This window comes from Mesoplodon densirostris, chromosome 10 (assembly GCF_025265405.1).
Source record: "Mesoplodon densirostris isolate mMesDen1 chromosome 10, mMesDen1 primary haplotype, whole genome shotgun sequence".
Classification (NCBI taxonomy): Eukaryota; Metazoa; Chordata; class Mammalia; order Artiodactyla; family Ziphiidae; genus Mesoplodon; species Mesoplodon densirostris.
In genome coordinates, this window is record NC_082670.1 from 44,010,545 (window position 1) to 44,026,645 (window position 16,101).

General features: G+C 42.1%; 1 protein-coding gene across 1 annotated transcript in view; it reads right to left on the reverse strand.

Moving 5' to 3' along the window:
- Positions 1 to 16,101, reverse strand: part of LOC132497793 (dystonin-like) — a 504,834-nt gene that overhangs the window by 124,501 nt on the left and 364,232 nt on the right. Inside the window, 8 exon segments of the mRNA XM_060111281.1 lie at positions 3,171 to 3,347; positions 5,388 to 5,936; positions 8,997 to 9,263; positions 9,931 to 10,164; positions 12,475 to 12,627; positions 13,841 to 14,074; positions 15,462 to 15,611; positions 15,785 to 16,000. Coding sequence (XP_059967264.1) covers positions 3,171 to 3,347; positions 5,388 to 5,936; positions 8,997 to 9,263; positions 9,931 to 10,164; positions 12,475 to 12,627; positions 13,841 to 14,074; positions 15,462 to 15,611; positions 15,785 to 16,000 — 1,980 coding nt within the window.

Here is a 16,101-nt window from a genome sequence, read left to right on the forward strand (position 1 = left end):
AAATTATTTTTTAGAATGTGGGTTCCCCAAGGACAGACATAGGTTTTTTGAAGACACAAACCCTAACAGTGGGCCTAGAACATAAATGTCTCTGAATGAATAAATTTATGTAAAAGTGATCATGGTTTTATAAAACATCCAGTACCAAAGATGGCCCTACCTACCATCCTAAAATTTAGAAATGGATTACAAGAAAAGCACCTCTTCTCTTCAAAACATCCCATGCCTTTTCTCTTCATAATCATGTTCAAGAGAGTCAGTAGTTTTTAGCTCCTAACGTTATCAGGTTTTAATTTAGCTATGGTAGTGGTTTATAACACTACTTTGGGACAAAACTGCAGATTAAAGTATTCAAATGGGTGCCATATATTGTTTTTAATGGATTTCAATGAAATCAAAACATGAAAGAAGCATCTGTGACAGGGAACACTGCAAGATGATGACCTTGCTCTCCAGCCTGGACCAGAAAAGGGTGAAGTTTACAAAGCCGTGGGCACTCGTCCAGCTCATAAAAGTTTCCCGACATTCATCACCCTCCCAGAGATCAGAGCAAGCCTGGAAGGCTGATGTTGTCAATGTTACCTGGCCCCATGCCTGGCTCCAAACCCAGGCCTCTAGAAGGGTCCCAGGATCCTGCCTTTCTGTGCTTCGTATGAAGCTAAAATCTCGTTTCGTCCACTGATTATGAAGAGCATCATTCTAGCCCAGGGGTATCAGACTGCTGACAACACAGCCAACAGCCACTTTAAAAATAATGCTAGTAGGGCCTCCCTGGTGGCGCAAGTGGTTGAGAGTCCGCCTGCCGATGCAGGGGATACGGGTTCGTGCCCCGGTCTGGGAGGATCCCATGTGCCGCGGAGCGGCTGGGCCCGTGAGCCATGGCCGCTGAGCCTGCGCGTCCGGAGCCTGCGCGTCCGGAGCCTGTGCTCCGCGGCGGGGGAGGCCACGGCAGTGAGAGGCCCACATACCGCAAAAAAAAAAAAAATAATAATAATGCTAGTAGCAATGTGTTATTGGCCAAAAATGTTTCAAATGTACCCACTGGGTGCCCCAAATTACATTTATCATACAACAGAATATAAGTAGAAGTTAGTATTGTAAATGTAGAAAAGCCTGATTGTTTGGTAGTAGTCCTATGTGTTTGTATTACTGTTAAAAGAAAAATGATTGTAAGATGTTGGTAATAAAATGAAAGATATGGAGACTCCTTAATCCTCATAAAAATGTATCCTCTCTACCTGCTGAGATCATCTTTGAGGAAAACACATCCATATGCCAGGAACAACTTTAATCACGCATTTAATTCTAAAATTATGCTGTGGCTTAACTGGAATGAATTCGCCTTTGAGACGTTGCACTCTTTTGCTATTACTTTGGCTGCCTGAGGACTAGAGGAGTCTTTTTCCTCAGCACATACCAAGGTAGTATTCCAGTTCTACAATTAATCCATGTTTCCATTTCATTAAAAAGCCATAGCATTCATTTCATTTTTTTGTTTGTTTGTTTTGCTTTAGTTACATTAAAACTACTTTTACACAGGATGTAAATCAGTTTGCTAATACAGACCTAACTTAAAATGTGTTATGTCTATTTCACAGTTTCTGATGCTAAAAATACCTAACTTCCTAATTAAATGTAATACAAGCAATCTTAATAATTATGCTGCTCCTGGCATTTCCTATTAAAATAATGGCCTTTATGTCACACCATCTCCTCTGCCAACATATACTGCCCTTGGACCCGTCGTCCCATGGGGACCGAAAGCTTTATTAAGACAGATCTGTTCTTGGGCTTGTCGGAAAGAGAGAGAAAAAAACAAACCAAAAAAAAAAAAAAAAAAAAAAAAGCCTCAAGACTGAAAATGCACCCCTGAAGTGGGGAAGCTGCATCAACTCAGGGCTGACCTGGCCCAGGACATGGCCCTGGTGCCTGTGTAGCGCTGGGTAAACTCCAGCCCAGGAAAACACAGAGCTCTCCATCTTTTCAGCCCCAGCCCCTGCTCCCTCCTCTCACCCCACGCTTCCTCCCCCTTCTCTCTGCTTGGCCTTAACCTGCCACAGTTCACCCCAGGGTAAGGCAGCTTTCTTCCAGCCAGAAGACACTGGTCTCAGGCAATACCTAACATTAAGCTAAGTCAGTAGGGTATCTGTTTCCCTTGTTAACGCACAATAATGATTTCTGACTCTGTAACTAACAGATGCAACCAAATTCTGAAAGGCAGTAGTTTCCCTGGCATTACCGTGTTTGCTTTCTATCTAAGCAGAAATGAGCTATTGCTACCCACCTGCTAAAAGGAAGCACAGAAAAGATTTAAGACATGAAACTTTCAAACTCAAAATTATTGGTCATATGGAAGAAGAATAAAATTTTTCAGAACTTCTCTCCCCTCACATGAGGATTTTAAAATATGCTTGGAATGTAAGAAATGGCTAGACTCTCTCTGCCACTGTGGGTGGGGCTGAGACATTTACACAATTCCCCCCTCAAGTCTGAATGTTCAAAAGGGCAGGCGGCCTCTCTGAGAAGTGGGCAAGGTGATAACTGAAGTGTGTACTTCTGAGAATTGGGGATAACCCAACAGAAACCCACACGGAGTGTGACAGTGACACCCCCTCCATCCCCCGGTCCATTCATGAACAAATGTTCATCAAGGACCTACGAGGGCCCAGGGATACAGCAGTGAACAAAACAGACCAAGCATCTGCCCTGTGGAGCTTGGTGGTAATGCAGGAGAAGACAATGAACAAGGATGGGAGGGGAGTCTGGGGGAGAATGGGTACATGTATATGTATATGTATGGCTGAGTTGCTTTGTTGTGCACCTGAAACTATCACAACGTTGTTAATCGGCTACACTCCAATATAAAATAAGAAGTTTAAAAAAAAAAAAAAGTGTAAAGGTCACAAGTGGCCCAGGCAGGACTGGTCTTTGCCTGGGGATGAGGAGGTGGGGAATACGAACCATGACAGCAATGTCAGACCAGCTTAACCACAGTAGAAGAAAGAGAAACGAACAGACGTCAAGTTGTAACTCCCCCCAGAGGGAGACACACACCTTCCCATCCCTTCCTCCTCTGACCTTGGGGGAATGATCACTAAAGTGGGGGAGAGTGGAGGGCATTCCATGGGACTACCTTGGGGCTGGATCTCTCTTTTTCCTCTTTTTTTTACCTTCATTTCTTCTAGTTGCCTCTGCAGATTTTTAGGGTCCACGGCAACGGGTTCAGATAAGTGTCTGCTCGCTGTGGCCTCGCAAGCCTGGAGCCCAGAGAGAAGCCCACACGAAGCATCTTCATAGTGTTGGTATTTATCCACCAGATCTTTGAGGTTATTCCCAAGGACATTGCACTGAAAATCGAAAGAGAGAAGGGTGGGGATTAAAATCCACTACTTTTATATATAATCTTCAGGACCTATGGGTGAAAAACCAGATTTCAACCAAAGTGAGCAAAAACTGTAGGGTGAAGATTTTCTCCTTTATAAGAAGACGCTTCCTCTAACAAGTCAAAGACTAACCAATTCAAAAACATCTGCACGAGGGCTGGATCTTAATCCAGAATGAAGGGTTTAGGTGTCAATCATCAGAGGGGGCTCGTCTCCATGGAGTTTACACACCACGTGTACAGTATGCATCAGATGGAAAGGTTTTCAAGGTGATTCATAAATCACTTCTATATGCTGCACAAGACTGATTAACACAAGGAGGGCAAATAATCTAGACCAGAAGGAAGCCAAGGCCAACAGCCAACGATGCTTTTCAAGACATTTGTGCAGCCTGGTCAGCTTATATTCTAAACAGGGACATGTTTTCTCAGTTTTGCTTTTTTTAAAACAAAATTCTCTTATTGGTCCATGAGAATAATAAAATTGAAACAGTCTGTTAGCCATTAAGTATTAAAATAATACACAGACCAAATATATGTGTAAAACGAATTCCTCGTGAAGGGAGTTATCTGAGAGGAAGCTTCAGTTCTCAAGCTTCAGAGGCTGCAAACAGCAAACCACTGTTTAGAGTCAAAATATACCCGCCACCTGCTGGGCAAAAGAGGTATTACAGAGTTTTACAGCTAGGGCTGCCTGGAAATCACCCCAAATGAACTTAATAAATAACTTTACGTTCCTAATCTTTAAACATATTTTTCAGAAGTAAAGCAGATGAATAAGACTGAGGGAAGTAGGATGAAAATGCTTTATTTTCCCTGCTTCAGTTTTCAGATTTCTTGCTTCTAATTCCAAAACTAAAGAGGACAGAACGAAAACTACACGCACAGACTCCTCAAGCCTTAAAATGAAACTACCTTACTGCACAGAAAAGGAAACTATAAATAAAATGAAAAGACAACCTACGGAATTTGCAAACGATGCAACCGGCAAGGGCTTAATTTCCAAAATATACAAACAGCTCATACAACTCAACAACAAAAAAACAAACAACCCAATCAAAAAATGGGAAGGAGAACGATAGACATTTCTCCAAAGACACACAGATGGCCAAGAGGCACAGGAAAAGATGCTCAACATCGCTATTTATCAGAGAAATGCAAATCAAAGCTACAATGAGGTATCACCTCACACTGGTCAGAATGGCCATCATCAAAAAGTCTACAAACAATAAATGCTGGAGAGGGTGTGGAGAAAAGGGAACCCTCCTGCACTGTTGGTGGGAATGTAAACTGATACAGCCACTATGGAGAACAGTATGGAGGGTCCTTAAAAAACTAAAAATAGAGCTACCATATGATCCTGCAACCCCACTCCTGGTCATATACCCAGACAAAACTATAATTCAAAAAGATGTGCACCCCTGTGTTCATAGCAGAACTATTTACAATAGCCAGGACTTGGAAGCAACCTAAATGTCCACCGACAGATGAATGGATAAAGAAGACGTGGTACATATATACAATGGAATATTGCTTAGGCATAATAATGAACAAAGTAATATCATTTGCAGCAACACGGATGGACCTAGAGATGATCACAGTAAGTAAAGTAAGTCAGAAAGAGAAAGACAAATACCATATGATATCACTTATATGTGGAATCTAAAATATGACACAAATGAAGTTATCTAGGAAATAGAAACAGACTCACAGATATAGAGAACAGACCTGTGGTTGCCAAGGTGGAGTGGGGTGGGGAGAGAAGGATTCAGAGTCTGGGATGAGCAGATGCAAACTATTATATAAGGATGGATAAACAACAAGGTCCTACTTTATAGCACAGGGAACTATAGTCAATATCCTGAGATAAACCATAATGAAAAGAATATGAAAAGGAATATATATATATATATATATATGTATAAATGAAACACTTTGCTGTATAGCAGAAATTAACACAACATTGTAAATCGACTGTACTTCAATTTTAAAAAAATGAAATTACCTTCGTGTAGAGGGACCTGAAGCGGTCAGTGGCGTGGTCCAGCCTGCCCTGGACTTCCCTGTGGGTGGCAGAGGTGTCCAGGTGGCCCCGCTCCGCCCGGTCGCCTCCCTCTCTCCTGCTGCAAGACTTGGCTGCTTCCAACACTCTGTTTCCAGAGATCGTGATGTACCTCAAGTCTCCTTTGTGCGAAATGACATCTTCCGAGAAGCTCTTCTGCCTCTTCAGTTTGGCCGTCAGACCACCGAGGTCGTCGGCACCTGCTTCCAGGTTCTCCAGCTCTTGTTCTGACTGCTGCAGCCACTGCTCAAACTCGCCGTAGTCGGCGTCGAACTTCTCCAGCTCCTCCTGCAGGGAGTGGGTCAGCCGCATCCTCTTCTCTGACTCGGCCAGCGCGCTTTCGTAACGCGCCTTCAGCTCCTTGACGTTCCTCTGCAGCTTCTCCTTTTCTTCCGGGCAGAGGTGGTGGCCCTGCTTCTCCAGCAAGGCCTGGGCCGCCTGGGTGGCCACAAGGACAGCTTGGTGCTGGGCCGCGAGCTCCGCGTGCCGGGCCTGCAGGAGAGCAGATCAGGCATCACGTGGATGCAGGACCCACAGACCCAGGACCCACAGGCCTGCTTCCCATCAACCTGTCTAGGGTGCCCACTGTTTCCCTCTTAATGGTGAACTTCCTAAAAGCAAAAGCTGCTTTGTGAGCAGCTAATTTTAAAATCTAATTTTAAAATTTCCAATCTTCTCTGGAAAGTACTGTCTTTGAGAAGTTTGGAAAAAATGGAACAAATTTCTGTTCCAGCCTTAAAACAAGCATCTACAATGTGCTCTCATTTTACTCATCCCTTCCTTACGAGCCCCTGAAGGGACTGTCAATGTCTTTACCTAATTATTGATCAAGGAAGTACATTTCTTATGAAATGATCCTGAAAAGATATTTAATAGGAAAAAAAGAATCTATAATTTGAAACCTATAAAAACACTATGATAACCAGTAAGGAAGAACAACATACATTCGGAGAAGCCCAAAGGAAGTTAGAGGAACACGTATAGTAAAGGAGCATCTTGGAGCTACTCAGCTGACTGGGTCTCAGTTTCCTGCATGTGGAAAAGGGGACAATAACCCTACACATCACAGGTTTGCTGAAAGGAGCACAGGAAACCGCACACAGAGAACGCTGCCTGTTGAGCCCGGCACATGTCAGGGATCAAAGTCCACCCTGGAGGCAAGAGCAGAGCGTCTGGCAGGTCACAGGTGTGGGGCAGAAAGGTCACAGGTGTGCACAGCTACCTGCCCTCAGCCCTCAGCCGTGTGGGCCTCAGCGGCTAGAGTCCCTTCCTCTCCAGCCATAACCAGCTTCTTCCATCCACCCCAATATGCCATTAAAATGTGGTAAACAGCATAACGGAAAAGAATATAGAAAAGAATGCATACATATGTATAACTGAATCACTTTGCTGTACAGCAGAAACTAATACAACATTATAAATCAACTCTACTTCAATTAAAAAAAAAAAAGCATAGTAATCCTTTTGGGCCATCTTCCACATTTCTTGTAATGGCTTACGTGGAGCCATACAGCCTGATCCCATCACCTCCGAGCTCCCTCTCCGACCTGGCCCTTCCCCATCCCCACACCACACACTCGGCCTCCCACCTCTACCCCACCCCAACCCGTGGGCACGTCTGGACCTCTTTCTCCAGCTGTTCTCTTGTCCGGTTCCGGCTCTCTCCTCAGACACCTGCCTGCAACCCCTACCTCCTCTGAGTCTTTGCAGGAATCTCATCCCCTCGTGTGGACCTACTCTGACGAGCCTATTAACCCTGAAAGGTGGTCCCACCCCATCCGCCCACCCGTACCGAACTTGGCAAAAAGTTACCACCTTCCAGCATCCCACAGAATTTGGATGTTCACTGCCTGCCCTATCATCGTCACCCCCCCAGCAGGCAAGCACCAAGACAGGGAATTTATTTTGCTCACTAACTAGAAGAGAGCACTCAGGGGCTGAGAAAATCTCACTCTATGCCATCAAGTGAAAAGGGCCAAGAAGCACCGCTGTGGGACAGCTGTTCCCGTGAAGTCTGATCCCAGCTGCCAGCCGAGAACAGACTCATCAATCCTTGTCCCCTCGTCTGTGACAATACCTGACACACAGTGGGCACAGGACAAATACTTTTGTCTAAATAACTTTTCTCCTGCAGGCTTTTCTCTCTCTTCGGTATTTGAATTATATTCATACACCATCTCCATCTGGTAGGTCAGACAGATGTATATAAGACCTATAAAGTCACCTGACCCATCCCTTCCTTTTACAGATGAGGGGAGACAGGCTGCAGGAGGAGAAGCACTGGGCCCAGGACACGTAGCACAGAGAGTTAGTATGAGAGCCCTCGTGTCTCCCGAGCCTCTGGACCATCTCTCCACTTTGCCAGGAGAGCAGGAATTTGTGAAGCACTTTCAGATTCTCCTACTCTTAGCAGTGAAAAGTTCAGAAGGCAAACTTCATGCTGTGGCTAAAAACAAGTGTTTCCGGTAAGGCACCTGTATGTCTGGGTCCACCCTGGTATTTTTCACTCCTTTGGTCAAGTTCCTAACCTTTCCTAACTCCTTTGTACCTGACTCACAGGTTCCTTTAGGAATTCATTAGATTTTTCATTTTAAGACACAATTACAGTCAGGTTCTGGAATAGCCCCTTGAAATTGTGATGTAATGAATATCCCAGCTCTTCTGGTTTCCTTTCTACTTCCTGTACTAGAAGAGCTTCACAGAAAGCATTCTATTCCCAAGACACCAAAGACAAAGACTCGGAGGCAAACAGCAGAACTGCAAATGTTCCCGAGGCCCAGGCATCTGCCCATCAAAAGCCACACACTGAAATAAAATGATCAACTATGTGACTCTTTAAAAATGGCTTTCAAATGTTCCCTTGGCTCCTGTAGCAGCATTAATGTTAGCCCTAGATTTTTCACGCAGTGAATTTTCACTCCTCTTCTCAGCCACAGCCTTCACCAAAAAGATGACCTGAAGTCTGGAGAGAACTTGAGTAAACTCAGGAGGGCACAGCAAGCCCGGGCTGGAATTTAGCAGAGGGACTGAGCTCACAGCCTAGTTTAAAATCCCAACTCCATCCCTTACTAAAAGTGTAACCTCAGGCAAGACACCTCATTCTGTAAGTTACAGTTTCCCCATCTGTAAAATGAGAATAAGAATAACATTAATAATAATAATTTCATCACCATAATAATGATATTCTCATTTGACAGAGTGGTGGGGAGAACTAAATGAACAGAGTAATGAATCACGATGGGAAGAGCTTGGAAGAGTGCCTGGCCCACTGTCACTGCTCTACGAACATTAGCTATTATTGTTATTTCTATTAATTCCTTACAACTCTGCTTCATGGAGAAGAACACCACATCCAGTGATGTATTTCCCACTGTTTTTCACTTGCTTAGAATTCTCACCATAACTTACATGGACATACTGATGACCCTAAAACAAAGACTTTACTCTCAAGGGTCCCTGAGGTTTGAAAAGATAACTCGCGTGCTAAGTGCTTCCTGTCTTTACAGACCTGAAAATAGACTTTAACAAGATCATCTGTTGAAAACCACTCACCTTCATCTTCTGGTACTGCTGGTTCAGGTTCTCCTTGGTGGTCCCTACGTGCCCGTCAACCTCCACATCCAACAGGTTACCATTCACTTCATCCTCTTCTCCCACCACCGACTTGCCACCACCCTCTTGAAAATGAGTCCCGTTCTGTTCAATGACCTGTTTCTGTTCCATCCCTGCCCTTCCTGAGTCTCTGTCAACATTTGCCAACCAGTCCAAAAGGTTTTCGATTTTGGTTTTGCTCTCTTCCAGCTGCTTTACAGCTGCAACCTAGGCAGGAAAGGTCACAATAGATAACCTTGAACGTGGGCCGAGGCAAGACTTTCCAAAAGCAAATACTTAAATCGTTGAAAATCAGAGTAGGGAAATTAAACCAGACCCACAATGAAAACTGAACACACTGAAATTAAGCCTTACAGCGACAGGCAGTTACCCTGAAGTTTCCACTGTTCTTAAAAACACATTCCAAAGTTTTAACTGTAATTAATGGACCTCACACATTTCACAAGTAGAAAGCCTGACAATCCCACTTAAATTGTTTTTAAAAGTTTAACAAAGCCTACAAACTACTATGTATAAAATAAATAAGCTACTAAGATATATTGTACAACCCAGGGAAGATAGCCAATATTTTATAATAACTCGAAGTGGAGTATAACCTTTAAAAATTATGAATCACTATGTTGTGTACCTAACACATATAATATTGCATATCAACTATACCTCAATAAAAAAATTTTTTTTAAAGTTCAACAAAGCCAATTCTTCAAACTTTGTAGTATTTGGTCAATTGCATACATGAAAACCCAGAATTCTAGTCTCTGGTGCTAATCATCACTTATGACCACCTGATACCACATAATAAATCAAGGTGCTGTTACACTCATCATTTTCAACAGAGCCGTAAGAACAGGGTACCACATATTTGAGTAAGGACCTTTTCCGTTTCTTCCTTGATTGCTGTCGTCACAACTTTATCCAGGTCTTTTTTCGACTGTTCTGCCTTTAAATTAAGCTGTTCACACTTTATCTTAGCTTCATTAAGTTTCTGTTCAATCAGAGCCTTATCTTCTCGTGACAGTTTTTCACCACTCTCTTTTAAGAACTTCTCTGTGTTTTTCACTATTTCTGCCAATGCCTGTGCACTTCCTTGCATATCTTTCTGTAATTCCTTATAACACAAAAGAAAAATAAAATCTTAGTAAATTACTACCTATTTAATTCTTCCACAATTGTAATTCTAAAACAGGGTGGGGGGGGGTGCAGAGAAGAATCTAGCACATACAGGTTGAAAAAGCATATTCAATACTGTTAATTTGAGTTGGTTTATTTAAATCACAATATTTAATATAATTTGAAACCTCAAAGAACATTAAAGAAAGGTATGAGATTTGCATGTTTAACAAATGGATGTGGTTTGTAAAACACTGAAAATTAAGTATTTACAAATGTAATCTATACAGATTTGCACATAACAGATTTTTTTACATTATGTGAGTACATTTATAAAAGCTTTTAAATACATGGTAATATTATCTGTTCTGTTTTTAAACATTTAATTTTAACATATATGTACTGCTCAGGATAAAAACAAACAGTTCTCAAAGTTATGAGCTAAATTATTCCTAATGTAATTTCTATATTAAGATGATGACTTCTTCTAAATACCAGAGCTCTATAAAATAAAATGTTTGCTTCTTTGCCCTAGCTGCTAGGAAGCTCAGAGTAAGATCTCTCCTCAACAGTTACAGCTTTCCTTCTTCTGGAGTTCTCTAAGTAATTTTTCCTCCTTTACACTTTCATTCTCTATAGAGTACTATGTTTAACTCTTCATATTATTTTTCTCCATAGTTTTATTTTAAGCCTCCCCAAATTTTTCCAGGAAATATTTGAATTGAAAGAGATACTGTCCAGTTTTCCCAGTACCACTTAGTGAAGAGACTGTCTTTTCCCCATTGCATATTTTTGCCTCCTGTGTTGTAGATTAAGTGACCATAGCTGTGTGAGTTTATCTCTGGGCTATTTATCCTGTTCCATTGATCTCTGTGTCTGTTTTTGTGCCAGTATCATACTGTTTTATTACTATAGCATTGTAGGATAGTTTGAAATCCAGGAGTATGATAACTCTAGCTTTGTTCTTTCTCAAAGTTGCTCTGGCTATTTGGGGTCTTTTGTGGTTCCATATAAATTTTAGGATTATTTGTTCCAGTTCTGTGGAACATGTCATGGGTATTTTGATAGGGATCACAATGAATCTGTAGATTTCTTTGAGTGGTATGGACATTTTAACAATATTACTTCTGCTAATCCATGAATGCTATGTATAGAATACAAAAAACACAAGGATATATTGTACAGCACAGAGAATGCAGCCAATATGTTAGAATAATTTTAAATGGTGTATCATCTATTGTGTTGGCCAAAAAGTTCGTTCTGGTTTTTCCGTAAGATGTTACAGGAAAACCCGAAGGAACTTTTTGGCCAACCCAATATTAAATGTTGAATCACTGTGCTGTACATCTGAAACTAATATAATATTGTAAATCAACTATACTTTAAAATAAATAAATATTTTTTAAAAAAGAAAGAAACACTCTTTACTGAGCCACTACTATATGACATTAACTGTGCTGGTCACTTCACATAAAATATTTATTTAAGTCTGACAATAACGTGGCAGTGGAAGTTTGAGCAAAGGCAGTGAGGCCCAGAGAGATTAAGTTACAAAGCTGACAATGTGTAGAGTCTGGGATTGGAACCTGGGTGATCTCGTTACAATGAGAATGTTCTTTCTCCTGACACCAAAATAAAACTTTCTTTGGGGCCTCCCTGGTGGCGCAGTGGTTGGGAGTCCGCCTGCTGATGCGGGGGATACGGGTTCGTGCCCCGGTCTGGGAGGATCCCATATGCCGCAGAGCGGCTGGGCCCGTGAGCCATGGCCGCTGGGCCTGCGCGTCCGGAGCCTGTGCTCCGCAACGGGAGAGGCCACAACAGTGAGAGGCCCGCATACCGCAAAAAGAAAAAAAAAAAAAAAAAAAACTTTCTTTATCTGTCATTATTGTTTGTTCCTTCAGTGAAAAAAAAACAAATTCCAGAGAACAGTGAAAGGAATAGGATGGGGCTAAGAAAGAAAAAGAACCCAAAGTCGTGGCTATGTCTCCTGATTTGCAAGTGAGTTGGGCTTCAACAGATCCAGATTCTAACTCATCACACAAGGTATTTCCACTATCAAATCTCCTTTATATCACCTCCACTCGATGTCTCACCAAAAAAAAAGCCAGGAAAATTACCTGGCTTGTTGGAGCTGGACGTATGACTCTTTGTATAAAGTTTCAAGCTCTGGTCTGGGGGCGCCTTGGGTGCACCTTTGCCTCCAAAAAGCTGAAATGATGACTACTTTCCAATAACCTGAACTGCTTTCCAAATACTAGTAATCAGTCTTAACATCAACTCAACCCACTAATGCAAAGCTAGATTCTACCTCCTGCTTGGACTGGTACTTCTTTAACTCAGCCGTGCCGTCTCCAATCATGAAGGCTTCCTGGTGACCAATGAGGCGGTTTTCGGTTTGGGTGAGGAGGTCACAGATGCCCTGGAGTTTCTCTCTGTACTCCTGCTGACGCTCCTCCACCATCTGAAGGGAGCAAAAGCAAAGCCTCGTGAATGCGGTCACCAACTCACTACTGTCATAGCTCTTTACAAGAACACATTTTGCAAGTTTCCTCTACATAAGCTCTCCTAAGTATGCTGTAAACATGATAGCAGTGGGGTACACACTGAGCAAGGGACACAGAAAGTGAGAGCATGTCTCATGTACAAGGAAGGAGATCCCGTTTGGATGACACAGCTCAACAGAACACTGGCCACGCATATGTGTAAGAGATGGAGCTTCTGACCGACAGGAAGAAACAGCCCACTTTCTGAAGCTCTTGAAACCTGCGACACACACAATTAATTCTGCAAAAGGATATCAAAACAGAAGTTAGGCGTGATTTGTCTGTTAAAATATTCGATACGTGTAAACAGGTTACCATGCTGGAGACCATGCTTGTGCTTCCAGAAGTGATCAAAGGAGCCTTGCACGCAGTATCTCTCCTTAATCACTGTGGCTAATTCCATCCCCACCTCTGCTCATTATTGCTATTGGATGGACCACCTCGATATAATTCGTTAAATCACCCTAAGAGATTAATTCAGCCATTACTTGCATCTTTTGTTTTCCTTTTATATACATACTAGTTATTCATTCTATAGCCATATAGCCATAGATCATGTTGACACATGCCAGGCAAGGTCCTGAGGGTTTTAAATTCTTTCTTTCATCAGTGCCCACAATACTACCAGGCAAGCACTGCTACGATTTCCAATTTCCCAACGAGAAAACTGGTTCAGTGACTTGCCCTGGGTCCCACAGCAAGTGAGTGGTATAAATGGGATGTAAACTCAGGCAGCCTGGCTCCAGAGCCTGGCCCTACCCTGCCATGCCCGCCCACCTCCCAAAGGGAAAAGACACCCTTAACCTTCTCTATCCACATGTTCATCAATTTATCCCTGGAAATTTCTCAATGCATCCACATTTCCTCCTCCTAGAAAAAAAATCAAAACTCTCCTCTAAAAACAGTAGTTTGAGGGAGGTCATGAAAGTTAAAAGCAACTAATTATAGCCTTCTTATGGCACACAGTACTTTTACATATTGTAGGATCGCTATATTATACCCTGTTCACTCATTGCCAGTCCAGAAAATCTCTCCTGTCTTCTCTTATCCACAACCCCTGGGGTTTACATTACAGGTTTCACACTGAAGACCTAAATACCAAGAATCCCCACTCCGCAAAGAGAGGCGGACCTTCTGACGATCGAGATCTTGTTCTAGCTGTAACTGAGCCTCTAAATGTTCCACCTGGGTAGTTACTGATTCCTGCACGTCAAGGAAACCCTTCTGAGTTGTATTTAAGAGCCTCAGCAGTTGTCTGCTTTGGGCGGGAGACAGATCTTGTGCGTGTTCAGAGATGAAGAACTGCACGTCAAAGGCAGTGGTCTCCAGCTGCGTTTTGGTGTGTCCGAGGTCTTTTAACACATTCTGTGAACAAAGTAGTATGAGTTACCAACAGTGAGTTAAGCCACAATAGAACGTTTCTATTAACAATAACATTTATTACAAAATATGCTTCTTCTATCAGGGATTCAAGCTTTTATTGACATTTTTTCACAATTCACTGAGTCAAGTCATTCATTCGTCCTGAATGGTAGTGATGAAATTATTTCAATACTATGGTCATTAATACATTAAAAAATAATCCCTCTCAGAATATATTAACCTTGTCTGGCAGAGTTGCTTGACATGTAACTCCGCCAAAAGGTAAAGATCTAACTTGTGTACGTTTAGCACATTGAAGGGAAACATCATTAAAAAACTGAATGGATAAAGAAGATGTGGCACGTATATACAATGGAATATTACTCAGCCACAAAAAGAAACGAAGTTGAGTTATTTCTAATGAGGTGGATGGACCTAGAGTCTGTCATACAGAGTGAAGTAAGTCAGAAAGAGAAAAACAAATACCATATGCTAACACATATATATGGAATCTAAAAAAAAAAATGGTTCTGAAGAACCTAGGGGCAGGACAGGAATAAAGACGCAGACGTAGAGAATGAACTTGAGGACACAGGGAGGGGGAAGGGTAAGCTGGGACGAAGTGAGAGAGTGGCATGGACATATATACACTACCAAACGTAAAATAGGTAGCTAGTGAGAAGCAGCCACATAGCACAGGGAGATCAGCTCAGTGCTTTGTGACCACCTAGAGGGGTGGGATAGGGAGGATGGGAGGGAGACGCAAGAGGGAGGAGATATGGGGAGGTATGTATATGTATAGCTGATTCACTCTGTTATACAGCAGAAACTAACACACCATGGTAAAGCAATTATACTCCAATAAAGATGTTCAAAAAATATATTCCTTGCTAATATTTATAATATCCATGTAATTGTGGCAGCACATACACGAGACCGTAGGAATTTAAAACATAAATCCAATAGGCCAGAGTTTCAGTTTTCTGACTTGCAGGCCAGGAGTGTCACTGCACGCCATTCATGAGGGATGCTGTTCACAGTAAGAATTGGGGGGAAAAGGCATGACAAAAATGATTAATACCATGAAGCAGCTACAGGGCTGAGTTAAATGATTATGTCTCTATGTGACTGATACATACATAAGTACATAAATACCAACCTCAACATGCAGCGGTAGTAAGAGTTTTATAAAGGCTGCAGGGACCTCATCAGAATGACATCTGTAAGGTTGTGATTATTTTATAGCTGAGTCAGCTGTGAACAAACACCTCTTAGAGAAAAAGGAAATAATCCTTTATAGCTTCAGCAGAGTCACATTTTTTCTAAACCTTTGTTACATTAAATCCACAGGTTTTCTGATGTACTTGGTCGTACTGACTTTGATACTTGCCTTGAGAAACTCCAAGCTTTGCTTTACGTGTCCAGTATCTTGAACCATCACGACCTCCACATCCTTCACAGATGTGCTCGTCTCTGATATCCAACGTGAGAACAACTGAAGTTTGTGCAGAAATGCTTCATGGGAAACTGCTAGTTTAGACTAGAAAACAAAATTGCGTGTTCATTTCTGTCTGTCCCCAAATTTCAAATTCCTACAGATAATGATCCTGTGTTAAGAGCTTAACAGTTTATCATCTTATGACTAAATTTTCAAACCCTCAATTTTCTCCCAAACACTAGTTCTGACTCAGTGTGAGACAGTCTGGTACCTACCATCTTGGAGTCGATAGCCAGCGTGATGTGGTTCATTCTTTCCGAAGACAAGGCACGGAGGGAAGAGAAGGCCATCTGCAGACTCTGGAGGCTTACACTCAGGTCCTCGAGATGTCCCCTGGGGAAGTCACCTGGCAGAGACTTTAAAAACTCCTCTGCCAGCATCATGTCTTTTCTTAAAATCACACCAATTGGAGCCAATCCCAATTCAAATGTCTGCAAAAAATACACATCCCAGATATATCTAGTGAGAAACACAAACATAACTAATACTCAAAATATAAAAATGCTCTTTTTAATTTTCCAAATTAATATCA